Source organism: Epinephelus fuscoguttatus, linkage group LG2 (genome assembly GCF_011397635.1).
Source record: "Epinephelus fuscoguttatus linkage group LG2, E.fuscoguttatus.final_Chr_v1".
Taxonomy (NCBI): domain Eukaryota; kingdom Metazoa; phylum Chordata; class Actinopteri; order Perciformes; family Serranidae; genus Epinephelus; species Epinephelus fuscoguttatus.
Genome location: NC_064753.1, coordinates 31,405,971 through 31,424,733, shown reverse-complemented (window position 1 = coordinate 31,424,733; position 18,763 = coordinate 31,405,971). Strand labels below are relative to the sequence as shown.

At 38.9% G+C, this 18,763-nt stretch overlaps 2 protein-coding genes across 2 annotated transcripts; both read right to left on the bottom strand.

Moving 5' to 3' along the window:
• Positions 1-1,525: 1,525 nt before the first annotated feature.
• Positions 1,526-4,202, bottom strand: rplp2l (ribosomal protein, large P2, like). Its single transcript, XM_049596000.1, has 5 exons — positions 4,136-4,202; positions 2,735-2,858; positions 2,579-2,627; positions 2,112-2,204; positions 1,526-1,643 (listed from the first exon to the last, which is right to left on the bottom strand). The coding sequence occupies exons 2-5, from the start codon at positions 2,855-2,857 to the stop codon at positions 1,567-1,569; spliced, it is 342 nt and encodes a 113-aa protein (XP_049451957.1). The 5' UTR covers position 2,858; positions 4,136-4,202; the 3' UTR covers positions 1,526-1,566.
• A 4,059-nt stretch (positions 4,203-8,261) lies between these two features.
• On the bottom strand, positions 8,262-17,159 carry lin7c (lin-7 homolog C (C. elegans)). Its single transcript, XM_049595962.1, has 5 exons — positions 16,957-17,159; positions 15,537-15,655; positions 15,347-15,418; positions 14,994-15,203; positions 8,262-13,113 (listed from the first exon to the last, which is right to left on the bottom strand). Exons 1-5 carry the CDS (start codon positions 16,991-16,993, stop codon positions 12,946-12,948), a joined length of 606 nt encoding a protein of 201 aa, XP_049451919.1. The 5' UTR covers positions 16,994-17,159; the 3' UTR covers positions 8,262-12,945.
• Positions 17,160-18,763: the final 1,604 nt, after the last annotated feature.

Here is an 18,763-nt window from a genome sequence, read left to right as displayed (position 1 = left end):
TCATTCAGATTTTGTAACACACCATGGGATAATAATAATAATAATAATAATAATAATAATAATATAGGCTAATGATAATAATCTTCAGTTATGGTGGAGTGGCATTTAGAAGAAATCACGCTGCACAAAGACCAATGGAAAGTCCGATAAATGATCTGTTGTTGCTATGGAGATCCAAGCAACATGCACATGTGAAGTGTGGTTGGGTCCCACTTCATCTGCGGAGGAGGAAGTGGGTTTATGAAGACTTCGCTATGTCTATTGAAATGATTTGCCTATTAATTACTGGTGTTAAAAAACTGACATTCAGGATGTGGACTCACAAATATTTAGTGACCTGGTTTGACATTTGTAAAACTTGTGTGAGGGTTTGTCTTTCCTCTTCATCGATTTCACTGATTGCTGCTGACACTACAAACCTCACAAATTTCACTGAGTGATAAAGTGATAAGTTGGACAGCTGTCAGTTTTTCACATCAACATTTCAAACCTTATTTATCCCAAAAAGGATTGAAACAAAATCTATTTTTTGAAGCTCACACACAAGACTTTCAGATCTAAAGTTGTCATACTTGGTGCTGTTGACTGCTGATATGAATTTGTCATAACACAATGAGTTGCCACAGCAACAGCCGAGTAGCAGCCCTGTTATAGATCATCTCATTTCACTAGGAAGTAATCACATGCCAAATTATTTTGCTCGTGGGTGCTGTGGTAGTGAAACCTACATATATTTCCTTTCTACAAATGGTGATTGTGCAGTCTAGTTGAAAATCAGTTTGTGTTTAATGTGTCTGATGTAACTTATCTGAAGAATCCCTATCATAACCAGATACCGGCAGATCACCTGCACAGTGTGCTGTAGAGGCCAGCATCTATCATGTATAATTCAAGATGTTTTTAACAGTGTCTCCATTACTCCTGTGTATAGTACACACAACAGCGCCATCTGCTGAGCACTGGGCTCTATTACATAATTCATGAGTCCATAACCAGCTGATAGTTTGGCAGTTGCTCTGGTGTCCTACAGCACCTATTGGTGGTAGCTCATGATTATTATTGTCACATACATATACTATCATATATTAATATATACTTACAACATACGTTACCACAGTTATTTTAATTATACTAAAATTAATGTTATAGTAGCTATTATATGCCCTGTATCTCTCCATCCATCTCTCTTGGTGTGCCTCAATTCCTTTGTCTCTCTCGCTTCATATATCATTTTTTCATATGGATGACTTCAAATTAATTCTTGATCTGTTCTGTGCGATATCTATTGCTCATCCGTCCGTCCTGGAAGAGGGATCCCTTCTCAGTTGCTCTGCCTGAGGTTTCTACCATTATTTATTATTGTTGAATTGAAAACCTTAGGATACAAGTGGCTGCTTTATATTTTTTTTCCAGGAGGCAGCTCATGCTTTACCTCAGCAGTGACACCTTTCTCAAACCTCCTAAACACCACTAACATTTGAGTTACTTGAAGGACATTTTGCAATGAAACAAAAAATTTAAACAGTTTGGTGTTTTGTATAAATTTTATTCATGTTTGAAAAGAGTTTAGTCAAACAGGCCGAATCCCATGTCGTCATCGGACTCCTCAGACTCCTCCTTCTTCTCTTCCTTCTTCTCCTCAGCTGCAAAACAAAAAAAGGGCACTTGATGTTATTTCCTGCTCAAATCACCAAAACATATTTAATAACAGCTTTGCTCATGAGGCCATGAAGGTATTTCATGCAGTCACTGAAACTTCAATTACTGTTGGGTTTACATGCCAAATGGTTTTATAAACGTGAAGCCGTGTACTGTTCCTAACAAATATGCTACTTCTATTTCTCCAAAATGACCCACCTTTGAGCCCTCACATTAATGTCACAAATTTAAAAAATCTATGACTGATTACATTACCTACATGACCACAAGGTACAGTGTCAGGTTTAATTTATGACTTATTAGAGTTACATAATTAAATTAAATGGAAAAACTACTGATGACTAACTGACTTGGCTGCATGTAATCATATTAACATACAAGGTGAAGGCAAAGGCACCGTATGCCAAGTGTCATGGATGCTGACAAACAAGGTGCTAAGCTGCAAAGCTCACCTGCAGGGGCAGCAGCTCCGCCAGCGCCAGCAGCCGCAGAGCTGGCAACGGCCACGGCACCGCCTGCTGGCATGCTGGCCAGTTTACCGTAACCTGAGGAGACACGAGTTGGCAGACATAAAGCACAAGTGATAACATTGACACTCAGCAGCCAGAAACAAGATAGAGGTCACACACAGTATGTTATTAGATATAATCTGGCAATTTAGTCGTGTAGTAAAACTCTAACATAGCTTAAATGCTGCCATTTCCTGGCCTCAAAGTGAGAATGTGCTCAATCTATTTTAATGTTGTGGCTAAGTGAAATTAACAGTTATTGCCTCTGCCTGTTGTTACACAGAACTCCTGTTATTAAGCATTTCTAGTCTGTAGTTAATACGGTGAGGAAACTGTTCTGATTTCAAACTAAAATCTAAATTTATCATTACACAAAAGGCACAAAAACACTGACAAAAGGGCACACTCACCTGTGGCGATCACCTCCTCCACATTCTTGCCTGACAGCTCACTGATGACCTGTTGAGAGAAATCAAATTTGTAAATATCACAGAGGCAATGACAAGCCGCCAGTCAAACTGCTGCCACAACACCAGAAACACAACAAAGTGCCAGCTGCTCTGTACCTTGTCCAGGCGTGTGTCATCGGCCTCAATGCCAACACTTTCCAGGATCTTCTTGATGTCCTTGGCGTCGGGGTTCTCATTGCCACCGAGGGCAGCGAGCAGGTAAGCAGCAACGTAACGCATCCTGAAAAAACGATGACCAGAAAAGTTAAAACTTTGAGTAGATGTGTTCTAGTCTTATTCTTTAATGTCTGTTAAGACGTTAAACACGACTAAAATGTTGTCTTTGTACTTTGTCTTGATGATCATGTAGAGCACTTTGTAATTGTGCAATATAAATAAACTTGCCTTGCCTTAATGGACATCGCCAATCAGAGCACACACAAAGACATTTACAAGTTTGGCCACCTTCTAATACAGTTGTAAATGATCCCAACAAAGACAGAACAAAGTCGAATGTGATAACGTACAGAAATTCTTAGTAAACATTTACTCTAAATAGATTGAAGATAACCATCAAAACAAATGTGGCACGTACAAAACCTGCACTGTCTTTACGTGCTTAGTGGCACCTCTTTGAGCAAAAATAACAGATTAAACATTTCTTGCTGCTAGCTGTAAACACTTCCATTCTGATTTTCTGCTTTAAACTACTGTCAAATTGTTCTGAAAATTTCTTAAACCTTCTCGCAGGTGTTGCAAGTTTCAGATTTAACCAAAGATATTTTTAAAGATTCAAGTATAGTAACTGAAGGCAAAACCTTTACACTTTATTGATGGCTTATTCTTGATTATGAAATAGGCTACAATTAGGAATGATGTAAATGTATAGGAAAACTATGATAGTGCTTTTATATGTACTTAAATATTACTGTGATTTTAAAAGCAAGCAAAGAAAGTTTAAGTAATATTGAGCAACTAGCATATTCTCCTGAGGTTGTTTCCTACAGTATAGGCAAGTTTTAATATGGCCACGCTTTCGCATACTGAAGGTGTTCAATGTCAAGTCATTTTAAAGTTCAATAATTATAATTAGCATGAGAACTGTATGTCATAAAACACTGAAGTGCTGGTTTTCTAGCCGCAGGAGAGGTGAACAGGCACTACATCAAAGTATCTATCAGGTCTTTGAGTGAACGGCGACAACTATATCTTTGGAGGTATTTAACAGAAAGTCACTGAAATGAAAACCATTTAGATTTACTCCACTAAGTCTTTTTAAACGTGACAAGAGAAACTGCACTTTTTACACCCATGTGGCGGCGTGTTCTGCAGTCCCGTTGTCACAAGCTAACGTTAGCCGCCACCGACGTTACGGTGGGAAAAAGGAGCTAATTTCGCTAATATGCCGCTTTTTGATGTTTTAAACTAACTGGGTTTAAAGTTTACTTATTTATGGGGATATACCGAGTATCCTCTCGGTGGTTAACACATTTATTACAACATAAAAAAGACACTCACTTGAGCTAGAAGGCGAACGCGTGTTCACTCGGAGCTTAGCACGGACAGAAAGGAAGTTACGTCACAGGAAGAAGGCGGAAGAAACCTCGCTTCTTCTTCGTGTTCAGTAAAAGAGGGATACAACGGGTAAATCGCTGCCTGCTGCTCCGGAGTGTCAAATGGAAACGTTACACCTCAATGTGGCTCAAGTTTGTGGAGCTGCTGGTTTAACAACCTGATTTAAAATAAGTGTCCTCCATTTAAACTCAGCAGCTGTGAGTTTTAATGTCATTACTGTAGAAATTCAATATCAATATATACATAAAGCATGCTGACATCTTATTGTGTAGTCATGAACTGTTAAACAAAGACAGGGCAACTCTCTCTTTTATATAATAACTCACAAAAAAAGGGTTCCCCACCCATAGTGTCTGTTGTTGATGTAAAAACACATTTTATTTCTATTACAAACACCAGAATACAGAAAAAACAATGACATGCAAAACAAGTGTTTCTGAATGAGGCATTTAAATCTCATGACCTTCCAAGACAGAGTTGATCCTAAAGGTCAAAGCACAACATGTCAGAAAACACATCAATATTTCACAAAACACGTCTAAAAAAAAACAAAAACGCATTTCATGAAACGCAACGGTATTACATTAAACACAGCAACATCTACAAAAACAATGACAACAGAGAACACACGATAACATTTGGTAAGATTCTAACCGTAACAGTGTAGTGTTTTCTCAGATGTTGTGTTTTCTGATATGTCATTGGGTTTTGTTAGAAGTTGCTGTATTGTTTTAGCCCTCAGGGCCGCCATAAAAAAAACCCAGAGTATATATATGCTGTTGATGTAGACATTTATTTTATTTCTATTAAAAACACCAGAATACAACAAAAGAACAATGGCATGCCAGAGACATGTATCTGAATGTGGCGTTCTAAGCTCATGATCTTCCAAGATAGATAGTTGTCTACCTTCTTTTTGTACTCGAAAGGTTAACCTCAAGTTTATTTTTTGTATTTTTTGTGTAACGATGCAGCAGTATTAAAGTGTTCCATTTTTGTTTGCCGTTATTCCAGTAAATTGTTTTTGTTACAATAAAGTTTGATGGTCGAAAAAATTTCAAAAAACACATTTCACAAAACACATTTTAAAAAAACCACACATTTCTTAAAATGCAATTATTTTTAAAAAACAATGGTGAAAGAGAAAACACAACAACATTTGGTGAGACTGTATTTGTAATGTGTTTTAGCCTTCAGGGCCACCATAATAAAGACAAGGAGCTAAAAAAATGTATGCTGTTGATGTAAACATTTATTTTTTTAATAAAAAATGCAAGAATACAAAAAAAGCAATGACAAGAGAAATGTATCTGATTTAACTTAATGTTTTTCTAAGATAAATAGTTGGCAACCCACTTTTTTGTACTTAAAATTTTAACCTTAAGTTTATTTTTGTGTAACTATGCAGCAATATTAAAATGTTGCATTTTTCTTCCATGTTATTCCATGAGATTGTATTTGATAGTATAAAGAATGGTGGCCCTGAGGGTCAAAACACATCAACATTTTACAAAACACATTACAAAAAACAAGTTTCCCTAATGCAATGATATTTCATAAAACACAACAATGACATAAGAGGAAACAAGCATTTGGTGAGACTCTAACTGTAATGCTGTAGAGTTTTCTGACATGTCATTGTGTTTTGTGGAATGTTATAGTGTTTTAGCCCTCAGGGCTGCCATAATAAAGACAAAAAAAAGTAACATGGATACCTCATTGAAGCTGTTTTAGTCATCATTCTGATTTTGTTTTCTTGTTATGTGTTAAATCTCTCCTGGATTGCGTCCCTGTAATTTGGGTCTTCACAGATTTTGCTGCAGTGTGTGGAGAGGAAGTTTTCTCAGACAGGTATCTTATAATCCTCACATGAGAATATATCTTATAATTTATGTTTATGTGTTTTAATTAATTGTGTTCTTTGTGGTAGAATTGCTGCTTCCATAATGCTGCAGTCTTACCTCTACATTCTGCCGTCTCTTCCCTCTGAACAGGCTCTGTGTGCAAGTGCATATGTGTTTCACTGTGCAGTATACTAACATGAATCAATTTATTTTTCCTTGTCTGCTCCCACTGCTGATTTGGCTGCTGATCCAGTTAGGCCTCCTGCTTCGTCCTCGGCCCCCGCTGCTGCTGCTGGGCTCGCTCTCGGCTGTGATTGACTTTGCTTGCCAGAAAAGACGGAGTGAACCGTCCTCGCGTGACTCTCTGCAATGGACCGGGTCCACACCATGAGAAACCAGCAGCTGTGCTCTGCTCTCAAGCTGTAGTGTGAACAACAAGCTCTAATGAATCGCTGTCACATGCACTGTTTGGTTCCAGGCAACCAGCCACTGATCTGCCACTGAGCTCCTCCAGACATCTACAGCACGTATGGATGCATCTGGTTAAAGTAACATCTTAAACATGACTATATCCAGAGTGGGAAATGCTGTAAGGACGCTTAAACATCAGCAGGAGCAGCAGATGGAAGAGACACCAAACGCCAAAACCCAATTTTATATGTAGCAAGACTTTTGTCTCAAGAATTAAAAAAATAACAATCTAAAATTTAAAAATCAGTGGTTCACAAAGTGCCAATGCACAAAACATGAGAGAAAAGTTTTGTGACAGGTGTAACACATGACATTAAAAGTATCTGCATTACAATAATTGCTGAAATGCAGCCATCATTAATTTTTGAGTGACATCAATAAATAAATAACAATACGAGGGATTCATGACAGGGGTGAACCCAAAATATGAGGAAGCCTATCTTCCTCTCCAGTTTATGGTCAATACAACGTAAGGCCGTAGCCATGGAATCAACACGGCGGGGACCAAACCTGCCGGGGGGTCTGAGGGTTCCCCCAAACGAAGAAATTTAAAGTTTTAAAATGTATTTCCTTTTATATATGATGTCATTTAACACAAGCAAGCATATGAATATGCAGTAAATGAAAGATCCTACTGTCTACATAAATTCCACATGACTGACACTGTAACGCTCATATCACATTCTAGTATTCCACTCTTTAATACATTTGAAAGTCATGGTATAAAGAGTAAATACGGTGTTTGCCATTGATTGTACCGACCCACAGCTGTTGAGCAATGGCTTAAAAGCTGGGATGTGTAAATGAAATGCTCAGGTATGGGCCCAAAAAAAACCCAACAATTTTTTTCTGTTTCCACTGTGAAAAGTCGTGGATGGTACCAGTGGAACCGTTCCGTACCGTCCCCATTTTTGGTCCCCCCTCTGTTGGAGTACCTAGCACACAGATCTGGTACTAAAAGGTGGAGCTGTGAACACTGCAGTCTGTCAATAGAGGTCAATAGAGGACGGTCACTCTGCTCAGGGCTGAGTTGTGGCTGGTTTTGAGGCTCATGTAACCACTGCGTTTTGCATACATCTGTAGACTGCAACTATAAAATGAAAGGATGTTTTGCTGCCTCTCACAGCAGCTGTGGTCTGAGAAAAAATAACTTAATTCCCTGGGCCGACTGCCGGCAACTTTTAAGGTGGAACATTTACTTATGAAAACTTTGACCGTTACTTTTTTAAAGATTATTTTTTGGGGCTTTTTTTTGCCTTTAATGGACAGGGCAGAGTGAAGAGTGTGAAGTGGGGAGGGAGAGAGAGAGAGAGAGAGAGAGAGAGAGAGAGAGAGAGAGAGTGGGGAGATGACATGCAGCAAAGGGTTGCAAGCCAAAGTTGAACACTTTGTTCTGAAAATGTCTGTGTGCAACCTCGGACAATAAACGACGTGCTGACTGATAAATAAGAGAAAATACAGTGAGTGCTGGACGAAGCAGTGAGTGACAACAACCCCACCCACGTTAAGTATGAGTATCGTTTGCGGTGGAAACTCTAGGTGCACCTAGGGTCGAGGTACCATGCCTGAAGGGTTGCTTTTGGATCCAAAGGTACCATACTGAAAAGTGTTTGGTGGAGACAAGTCTTGTTGCACCTCCTAAAATCAAAAAGGCCTCGTGACCCCATGTGAAGCTTTAGAGACCCCTAGTTGGAGTTGGGACGCCCAGGTTTGGAGCCAGTGTAAAAGATGTTAAAGATGACCTTCAACAGTCATAAATTTAAGCACTGTTTATTTAGCCTTTAGTCCAACTATTATTTTGTTCTACATCACAACATTTTACATTCCACATCAATGTAACATAGTAAATTAGGTAAGAAACACAAAATAACACAACACAGTCTACAGGTAATAATCCTAGACAAGCACCGGCTAAAACATTTCAAAACATTATCAAAGTTTTCACAAATGTTGTAAGTTTGGTCTTGGTACTAGAAAGAAAAGAAAAATCAGTTCAGATCCCAGAAAAGATGTTCTGACGCGGGACGGTTCATCTCTTAGAGTGTGTGAGATCTCACAGTCGAGAGACGTCAGTCCTGCGTCAGCGCCGCTTTTCAGAGAGGCTTTGCTGATATGGCCCTGGTACACAGTCAAAATGGAAGTACCAATCATTCCTGGTATTTGTTTTTTAGGAAAATCACTTATAAAAATTGAGAAAAATATCAAAAGAAAACTATTATAAAAAATACTCTATTGACCATTCCAATATTTAGACAAGGAAAATGGGTAGAAAGTTGAAGGGACCTTCACAAAACGTTGCAACTAAGTCAGACGATGGTCAGTGACATTCAGTGGAGAGTGTGACTGTGCAATATCAATACCAAGTCTCGTTACATTTTTTTTCCTGATTTTACTATTCATGTGTGTGTGTAAGCAGTGAATGTAGCTAGCTAGTGTTGGATAAACACAATTAAGGGACAAACTATACATTATATTAAGACATTTCGACTCTTATGTACACGCCCGACTCTTCCGCTAAGTTTTCTGCCTCAAAACAAAAGTATGTTCAAAGTAGCCTATGGAATGGTCTATTACTAACCACGCGCTCACATAAGCCTCTTCCTCTCCATGCATCCTGACAATCATTAATTAGATAGCAAGGCTAATATCACCTGGAAAATTTCACTGCAACTACTTGATTGTGAGCAGTATGAGAATGTTACATTAATAAACATCATCATAAGATTATGTTTCTCCAATGTGTCTAAGTGCAGCGTTCACAAACTTTTGTCCACACAGCCTTAAAGCGGTAATTTCCAATATCTCACTGCAGTTAAATGACAACTAGTTTGCACCATTACAAGATATTTCCAAAGATTTTAAATGACCTTGCATAGATAATTGACTTTGCATTCAGTTTTTGCGGAACTGTGTGTTTGTTTTGTTTTAGACTTTGTCCCAAAATTCAGCATTTTTCATAAGGAGTAATGGATCACAGGGAGCACACGTGCTGATATACACCTGGGCCATGTGCTCATCATATACCATCATTTTCTTGCAATATTTAAAGTAATATTAAGGTAACATACAGTTTGATTAAAATGCCTTCTGCCGACTTGAGTGAAGATAATCCTGCAGGTAAACCTGATATTTAAAGGAACAGGTGGATGGTAATGATGGACATATGTTCAGAGTGTATAAAGCAAAAGCAAAGAGCCAAAGAGCGATTTGTTTGCTCTAAATTTGACCTCAATTTTTGTTCCAATTATTAACTACAACTTATAATTACTGGCTGACACTCACTCTTGTGGGAAAAAATTAACTTCAGTATTTTTTTAGCACTTGCTGATGCATTTCAGTGCACAAAAGTATATTTTTTTAATGCCAAAAGTACCTGTGGACAATATTCCTGAATGAGCTGCTGATGTCACAGGCAGCTCCCCTTTTTGTATGTGACAAGATGGTGGATAAAGACACAAAAACACCAAATTTAAAAGTAAGTACGTCACAAAAGTAGCTACAGAGGGAGTCAGTGACCTAATTTCAGATGCCCTGATGACAAAAACTGTACAGCTATTTAAGTAGGCATTAAGTCATGTGAGTCACCACTCAACTGGATATCTAATGAACATTACACTGCATTAAAAATGAATTAATTTCTGAAGAATGGTTAAACAGCTGAGGACACCATTCAAAGAGAGACTGAAGCTGCACTGAAAGCAAACTTTTCCTGTTTTATTCTACTGCCGTGTGTTTCTGTTGACTTTATCCACCATCTATTTATTTTTATACATCAGTTAGGTAAACCACATCTACTGTCATCATTACAACCGTCCTGTCTCAGTGATGTGATGTGTTGATCCTGAGACTGGTCAATAGCATGGCTTAGTCAGCCAAAGCCAAGATCACATCATGCTATATACATCATACTGCATCTACCATGGAAACAAAACACTTTAGTGACTAAATCTCTGAAATCAAATTAGTTCTGGGGTCATTTTGTTGTTATTTGTTTGAATAATTGATGTTTTCATGACTTCAGGACTTATTTGAATGACATGCAGGTATCAGGGTAGGATCTGGGCTTCTCAAACAGGAGAGGTTGCCCTAAGCTTTAATATTCCACATCATAAGAAGGAATATCTGTACGATGGCTAAGCATGCATCCTGCAAACACTTTAAAACTATAAAAACTTTGTAAGTGCTGTAAATGTGTGAGGAAAGCCTAAATATACAGCATATTGAGGATTACTGACACTGTTGACATTAGCCCGCTTAAAACCGCATATCAGAACAAACACGACTGTTTGGCAGTATTAGTCATTATTATTCTTGTTTTCACATATTGTGCAGGTTGTGTATTACATACAGAGTACATGAGTGCCACTAGATTGCAGACTTTAATGTAGCAAAGAGGACTGTTTGCGATGCCAAAGAAAAGGTATGTAAATTAACCTGCAGTGACACACAGGTGAGAAAGTGGTTTAAGTTATTATTACACTACTGAGATGTAGTGAGTGTGCTTTTTGCTTTTGGCAAGCATAAAAAAAAGTCAGACATTTTTCTTTAAATATTATCCTAGCACCGGTATTATTTTTTGTCTTTAAAGATGTTAATGAGCCTGTACACATGTCACGATTTTTGCACCCTCAAATCCAATGATATCAATGTAGACGTGCGGAGAGTGAACTCAAGGGTGAGAGTTCCTGGGTGCCTGTTTTTCAGGGTGTGAGATAAAGTTTTGGGATGCAGCAAGCGCACTGCATGCAGATATCTTCCCTTTCTTCTGTAAATATCAGTCTATCATAAATATGGATACCCAGAGCTTTACGATTTGTCCCACAAACAATATTTTAGGACTAATATACACTTAAAAAACAATGCCTGGAAGAAGATCAGCTTTGAACTCAGGATTTCTGGTGAGTAAGCTAGTGAAGGTTATGGATGCCTTGCAACATCAGGCGCAATCTGCCTCTGCACCCTTGAAAGTTGGCAAAAGAGTAGCACCCAGCGCCTAACTTCATGTTTTCCAGGCAGTTAAAGACCCAGTGTGTGTACTACCCAGGATAAAAAAGTTAAAATGACATGAATGTTTCAATGAAGACACACTTTTGTTTTGCAAGACATTGTTGACATTGACTTCACTGTTATAAACTGGCAGAATAAGATGCATCAATGCAGCAGATTTACAGCATGATCCCCTAAACACTGTAATGTCTGGATATGAAGGAGCAATTCATCAGCCGTGATATCAACGTCTGCCATTTCAATCAAAACAACAATGAAAGCTCACATTAAGCATTACTGTGACCTAAAGCTTGATATTATCAGATTGTGTGATATTATGAATGTCTTAATCTTTCACTGGATGATGCAAACAAGCAGATTTTAGCAAAGATCAAAGCTAAATGTTCAGTAACCGACTTCTCATTAAGAACCTGGCAAAAAGGAAAAACATGACATACAGTACACTCCTGATTTATGTCGAGACAAATTAATCAGAAGCTTCATCTCACGTCATGCTGACAGCGAGCGCTTTGCTTACAAAGGTTTATTACTTTGATAAAAGTAGAAATGTGAGTCTCTGTGGTGGCAGGAATTTAGTTCAAAAGTTGCTGAGACCCCATTACATCACTTACAGTACCTGCTGGGCTTTTTATAGCGTGGTGTGACATTTCAGAACTTTAAAGGTAAAAGCCCAGAGAAAAATAACAACATAATCCTTCACTTCTGATTCTAAATGTCCTTTCAGTGGTTTCCCTTATTATCCCACATGTAACTAGATTTTTTAACAAATTAAAATCAACTCCTCCGAAGCCTCCCTACTGCCGACATGCCTGTAGAGCAGCAACAAAAACAAAACTGTACCTTTTTCTTAACTTTGCACAATTAAAGGGTTGTACATGTCTATCATGTATTTACATCAAATCAAATGATCTCTGAGAATAACAGATGCAAAGCGTGTCGTAAGTCCTGCCACAAGCATTTAATTACCAGTACTTGACTTTAAACCGTTAAAAAAGAAAATTGTCATGGTGAACACAGGACATGGAGATAAATGTGTTTGCCCTGAGGCACTTGGTAGTGGCTGTGATAAAAAGAATTAAAAACACTACCTTTCCAGTCAAAGGAACTGCGTAGTTGGTCTCAAAAGCAGAGTTGCATTCAAATTGTCAATTCAAAAATAATGCACAAGTGTGAGTGACCACCTACACTGACAATCATGATCATTTAGTGTTTGTCTAGAGCTGTAGTGTCCAGTGTAACAATGGTGAATATTAAAAATGCTACAGAAAACAGATCAAAGCACAAAATACAGTATGTGTGAGTGGGAGCTGAAACTAAACTGGGGTGTGTTTGTTATGCTTTTTTGGGGGGCAGGGAGAAAGAGACCAGAACACATGGCCAGAAGGCTAGAGGAGGAGAGACATGGGAGCTGGGCATCAACACAGAAAAATCCTACTGGGGGTAGTTGTTCTGTTGCCGGCGCTTTGCCGACCTCATTTTCTCAAAGCGTGACTCCATTTCCTCTAGGACTTTGGGGGTGTACCTTACTACCAGCTTCACTGTGCCCTGAGCTGCTTTCAGGAGCTCCACAGCCTTCTCGTGGTGCTCACCTTCCACACTCTGGAGGGAACAGAAACACAGAAAACTCACTGTAAGATCTTTATTACACAGAGGCATAACAGCTGTAATAAAGTCCACAGTTTTTATTAGTTTATAATCTAAAAAGCAATATACTGTGGGCATGTTGTTAAGCACAACATCCAGAATTTATGTCGTAGACTATGGAAGAAACTATAACCTCAAAACTTTATGGGTACTGGAGTGAACATAACTCCAGTGTCGGGTCTGCCAGCCTGGATCAACTCACCAAATAAAAGTTTGTAATTTGGGAATTTTAATAAGAGAACAAACTGAGCAATAAACAAATTCAATTGGATGATTGTCTTTGGCTGATCCTTTAAACTAACTAAGCACATCTGCTGGACGCTATAGCTGATGTGGAAGAGCCTTAAAAGAACCCTGTTGTTCTTGTTCTTTTCCAAACTGCATGTCTACATTCACTGTTTGTCAACAAAACACATTGTTTGTATCTTTGAAGACTAATAAACATGTTGAATGCATTTTCCCTCCTCGTAAAACAGCCAATTTTCTAAAGAATTTGAAACCTACATTGTTTACATCCACATTAGCCTGCTAGCGGTGTTCTTCTCTCGTCTCTTTGTTGGCGCACTGCTACATCTATTGGCTACTGTTCTTACAACCACCAACTGCCGATCAGTGGAGTAGCGTAAAAGCATTGGCAGGACTGAGTATGTGTCACTTACATGCACGGGGGCATGCTTAAATGTCCTCGCTGACAAGCTGAAGACCATCTCTTAAAAACATTACTCCATGGCACTGCTGAAATACTCCACAGGGTACCTTTGGATGTAGCTCTTCTGATAACTGCTTTACGCCAAATGTGAGTGTGCAAGGGTTGAAAATAAATTTCTGTTTGGAGACATCTCTGTACTCCTTGAAGGTGAGGATGCTAAACGTGAAGAATTCAGCTCTCTGCTGAGGAAACAGAGGCGAGCTTTGTCGAGACAATCACAGTGCGAGTATGTCATTTCAAATCTACACATTCGAATGACAGGATTCATGGTAAAAACAGGCCCCTTAGAGGAGCAGTGCATAGGATTGGAAATGGAATACAATATTCATAACTCTGTTCTCATAAGCGCATAATCACCTGAAAGAAAGAAACACTGTGTTTATGTTAACTTAGAATGAGCCTTCATAGTTACAGAGAAAGTGGGTCCTCTTCCACAGAGCACGCAATGTTGGACCACCGCGTTTCAACAAATGAAACACCTGAAGGCCACCGTAGGTTCTCCTACATGCTTGGAAAAGGAATGGCGAGCAGATGGGTATTCACTTGGTTGCATTCTATACGCCACCAAATCCTACACATTGCATCTTTAAATAGGACAGTCATGTCAGTATGTAGGGAGAGCTATTAAAAGGACGCTGCCATAGGGAGGGATATATGGCTCACATCTCAGATATGTTTGACGGCATCAGTCATTGCTCAACATCTTTCTGAATCCATATTCATCATATACGTTGCTATCTTTCCATGATTTTGTTACTGTAGTTTTACTTCCTGAGGTATTTTTTCCCGTTTAAGTTTTTTAGGAAGTTTTTCCACATTTGAATCAAGGGTCTAAGAACAGAGAGAACTGTATGCTGGACAGATAGTAGAGCCCCTTGGAGCCTATTTGTGATTTGTAATTCTGGGCTGTATGAATGAAAATAACTTAACTTGAGATGTAGAAGTGAATTCAAGAGGTGAACTGCTGAAGTGTTCATTTATCACCTGATCAATAATGACACTAGCCATTAGCTTTGCCTTTTTGCTTTATGTGTAACTATGTATATGGAAATAAACTAATTGTCCCTTAAATGTGTTCATGTCATCAGACTGAAGTGTGTGTCATGATTCTGTGAGTTGAGCGTACCACCCCATTAACAGACAGAAGCTGGTCGCCTCTCTTCAGGCCTCCATGTCGGTCAGCAATGCCTCCCGGGATGATCCGTGAGATGTATATAGGTGAGTTTTGCTCCTTTCCACCCATTATATTGAAACCCAGGCCTTCTTCTGTCTTGGGCAGTTCCACGACACGTGGGTGTGAGTGTCCCTCACTTGCTGCAAAAGCTGCCACTGTAGCCTGCAAACAAACAGTGTTGTTGTTCAACATTTGCAAATAAACTATTTATAAGTATTCAAGGAGAAAGCCTTTAAAGAAACTCCATGAAAATAAGATTTGAAAAAGATGCTTGTGTTATTAGACTGTAGTTGACTTGGGTCTACCTTAGCTGTGGCGTTGGCCCTGACCTCAGGACTGCTGTTGATGTCCACTGTTTCATACACATGTTCGTAAACCTGAGGAGACATTTTTGGACAATATATATAAACTCTTAAGGTTGACATCAAAGGACAGAGTGAGCTAATGCCATCACACAGTTAAGTGTTTCAGGAATAACATGTGTAAGTGTCTCACTTCTCTGACAGCGTTACAGAATTCACTCTGTAACACCCTCTGCAGTGCCTGCAGCTTCTGGGGAGGCACTTCCCCTGTCCTCTGAAGCTTATCGAGCAGTTCAACAGCACGGTTAATATCTGTCAACAAAAACACACACGCATAGATTTCATTAATATCTGCAAACGGAGATTATTACATGGGTAATAACTGTTTGCTGAATGAACATCAGTACTCGATCTGTACGAACGTAAGACTAAAAAGTAATAAACTATGAAGAAGCTTAGTGAATGATGGGTGGTGACACTTAATAAACGTCAGAAATGACTTACTGTTAGGTTCATTTCTGTCAATTAACATAAATAAATGCTGACACATTAAGCTTGTCTTGGCTCATGGCACTGTTTATTTATCATAAATAAAAATAACTACTACAGACGCCTCCACTGTATTATGCTCCAAAGCAAGATATACTGCACCTTCATTCAGTACATTTCAATGCCAGCATATCATTAACTTCCTGTTTTACAAATGAGTGACTGCCTCTGCCACCACAGAGGGGATGGGACAAATATAATCAGCTGCTCTGTCATAATTAATAACCATGTGAAATTACATTAATACGGACAAACACAAGTGTGAGACGTGTCCTCCAATATTCTGTTAAATTTTTCCCATTAAGTTCAATATTGTCTTAAGTTATCTAAATTAAAATAGTGAGAATAAGGAGTTGTTGTCATTCTCTCCATCTGTGCTAATTGCTACTGTAGCTAATAATAATTAAATAATTAGCTTCCTTTAACATTTCAGTGTACCAAACAAAGAGAGTATTAAACATTAATGTACACTGCTTGTGTTTTTCTTCAGCCACAGTAACGTTAAACCTTAAATGTGTGAGGGCTTGTTAAAATAAAGACCACAGTGTGTTAGCAGACACAACACGAGCTAAAGTCACCATTCTGTTTAAAGGAAAACTGAGGTTGTAAACAAGTCTACATCATTAATATAAATATTTCCTCCTACCCATCCTTGCTGCCGGTTGTGATCGAAATGGTGCAATTAAGTGTCGCTTATAAAGCCTAAATTATATTATGCTATCAAACGTTACACCTTCAATATACAAGCTAACGTTAGGTTAACTGATCGGTCTGTTGTTACTAATATTAGCCTATTAGCTAGTGCGCTAAGTAAAACAATGTAGCCCTTATAACCATCGTTACTTTAGCTCAGTGCATTAGACATTTACAGTTTTATAAAGCCATAAACATCGGCTATCAACAAGACATCCTTAACGCAACGTTGGTCGCTTAAATAAAAGAAATTTTGCTGTCAAAAAGCAACTGCTGGCTCTGTGTGGCTAACGCTAGCTAAGCTAGCTTAATGTCTCCATGGATCAAAACGAATATTTCTAAGCTAACGCTAGCTAGCCAATTAACTTTACCTCTTTCCAACCGCACGGGCTCCCCAAGCGATGCCATCCTGGGAATGATTGGCTATTTGGTGTCAAGTAGATATTGCGTTAAACGCTAGATATGGAAAACTAAATATGGTAATCCTGGCTAACGTTACGGGCGCTTAACCGAGACGATAAATCAGATTAGCAAAGTTAGCCGGCTAGGCTAGCTGCCAGTGTCATGGTGCGTTCAGGTAAGCCCCGTAAAGTGAAACACCCTGCGATATCATCGTGTTGTTTTTCATTATCACTGGATGTTGATGAGCCAGCACTGAAGGCCTCTTCCCTAACTAACATGAGTAAGTCAAAAACAGTATTTTCTTTAGAGAATTAACAAACAATACCGAATGTATTAGGTATTTATGTAATACTTTATAAATGCAGGTATAGCACTATTTAATATACAATAAATACTGTCTAAATATCAGTATATCACCATATCACCCATTGCTTAGTGAAGTGGACAATGGAGGTTTTATCTTGAGGATTCTTCCTTCTTTCACATTGAGTGCCTTGGTGCATGTTTCATTTCTGAGGTGACATCCCACTCTAAGTGTTGCATCCTGCCTGTGGTGTAGTGGTAGTTGATGAGGTGGGTTCTTTGGTAGATGGGTAGATTACCAAGGCAGAGGTGGGTATACTTTCCTGTATATTCCACTGGCTTTTTGATTGATAGGTGGGTGGATGTACCCCGTATACTGTATGGACAGTGCAGTGACTCAAGTTTAAATATAGGTATTGGGTTGTGTAACTTCTCTGCAATGTTGGCATGAAATATTGAAAGGTGCTGTCCTTTGGTGCCTTGTGTCCACCCTACTGATGTCTTATGGGCCAGCATCCAGGTAAAAGGTGCCCACTATGATCCCAGTCTAATATCACTATTCAGCATCGCACATTCAGCAATCACCTGTGTATTAGTGCATCATTCATTCATCAGCCATGCTGCACCTCTACATGGATTCCCACAGCTCAAGGGATTGTTACATAATGTCCTGAGTATTGGTGACAAGGGACCAGCCAGAAGCTTCTTTGGCTCTTTGCTGACACCTGGGAGGAATGTCCTCTCTGCTGCCCTCTGCTGGCTGACTGCAGCACATCCTCACACTCCAGCACATAAGTCTGCAGAACACTGCTGCTGCACTGCTCCCTGTGGGCTGAAACTTTCAAGCATGATTCACCTCTGACCACACCCTGGTTGATGATGTGTTTGCCTTTGACAGCTGATGAAATACACCTGCTGTGACGTCACTAAGCAGGACGTGGCCAGGGTCACAGCACACTTGAATGTAATACCCTTATTTAGTGGAGCAGCAGCATTTATTGTCCTTTTTTTGCTGCAATAGATTCATTGTGTTTGTAAAATTGTTCTTCTTTTCTCTCTTTTATTTTAGTGTTTAGCTTCAGTTGCAGCTCAGGGTCAGAGAAATACAACATCATGCTGTAAAATCTACTCACATGCATGATTTATGCATGATATCTTTAAAAGACAGTATGGGCTTTACTCTGATTTCAGAGTCAGTTGTTCTCGACTTTAATAACTGTGTGATTAGTGGATGACAGTTTTCTTTAATTTAAGCTTTGTTATACAAAAATACCTCAAAGCTTATACTCAGGATAGACTGAGCAGCTCAGAATACCTCGTCTAAAATACACAGCAAAAGGACTGATTCATTGTCCTGCATGCTGAGGATGTGTTAGTGCTCAGACACGTTGTTTGAATTTTATGAATTTATTCCAGTTCTATCTTAAGGGGGATTTTCTGTGAAAAGCAAGTCTTGCCGTACAATAACTTAAT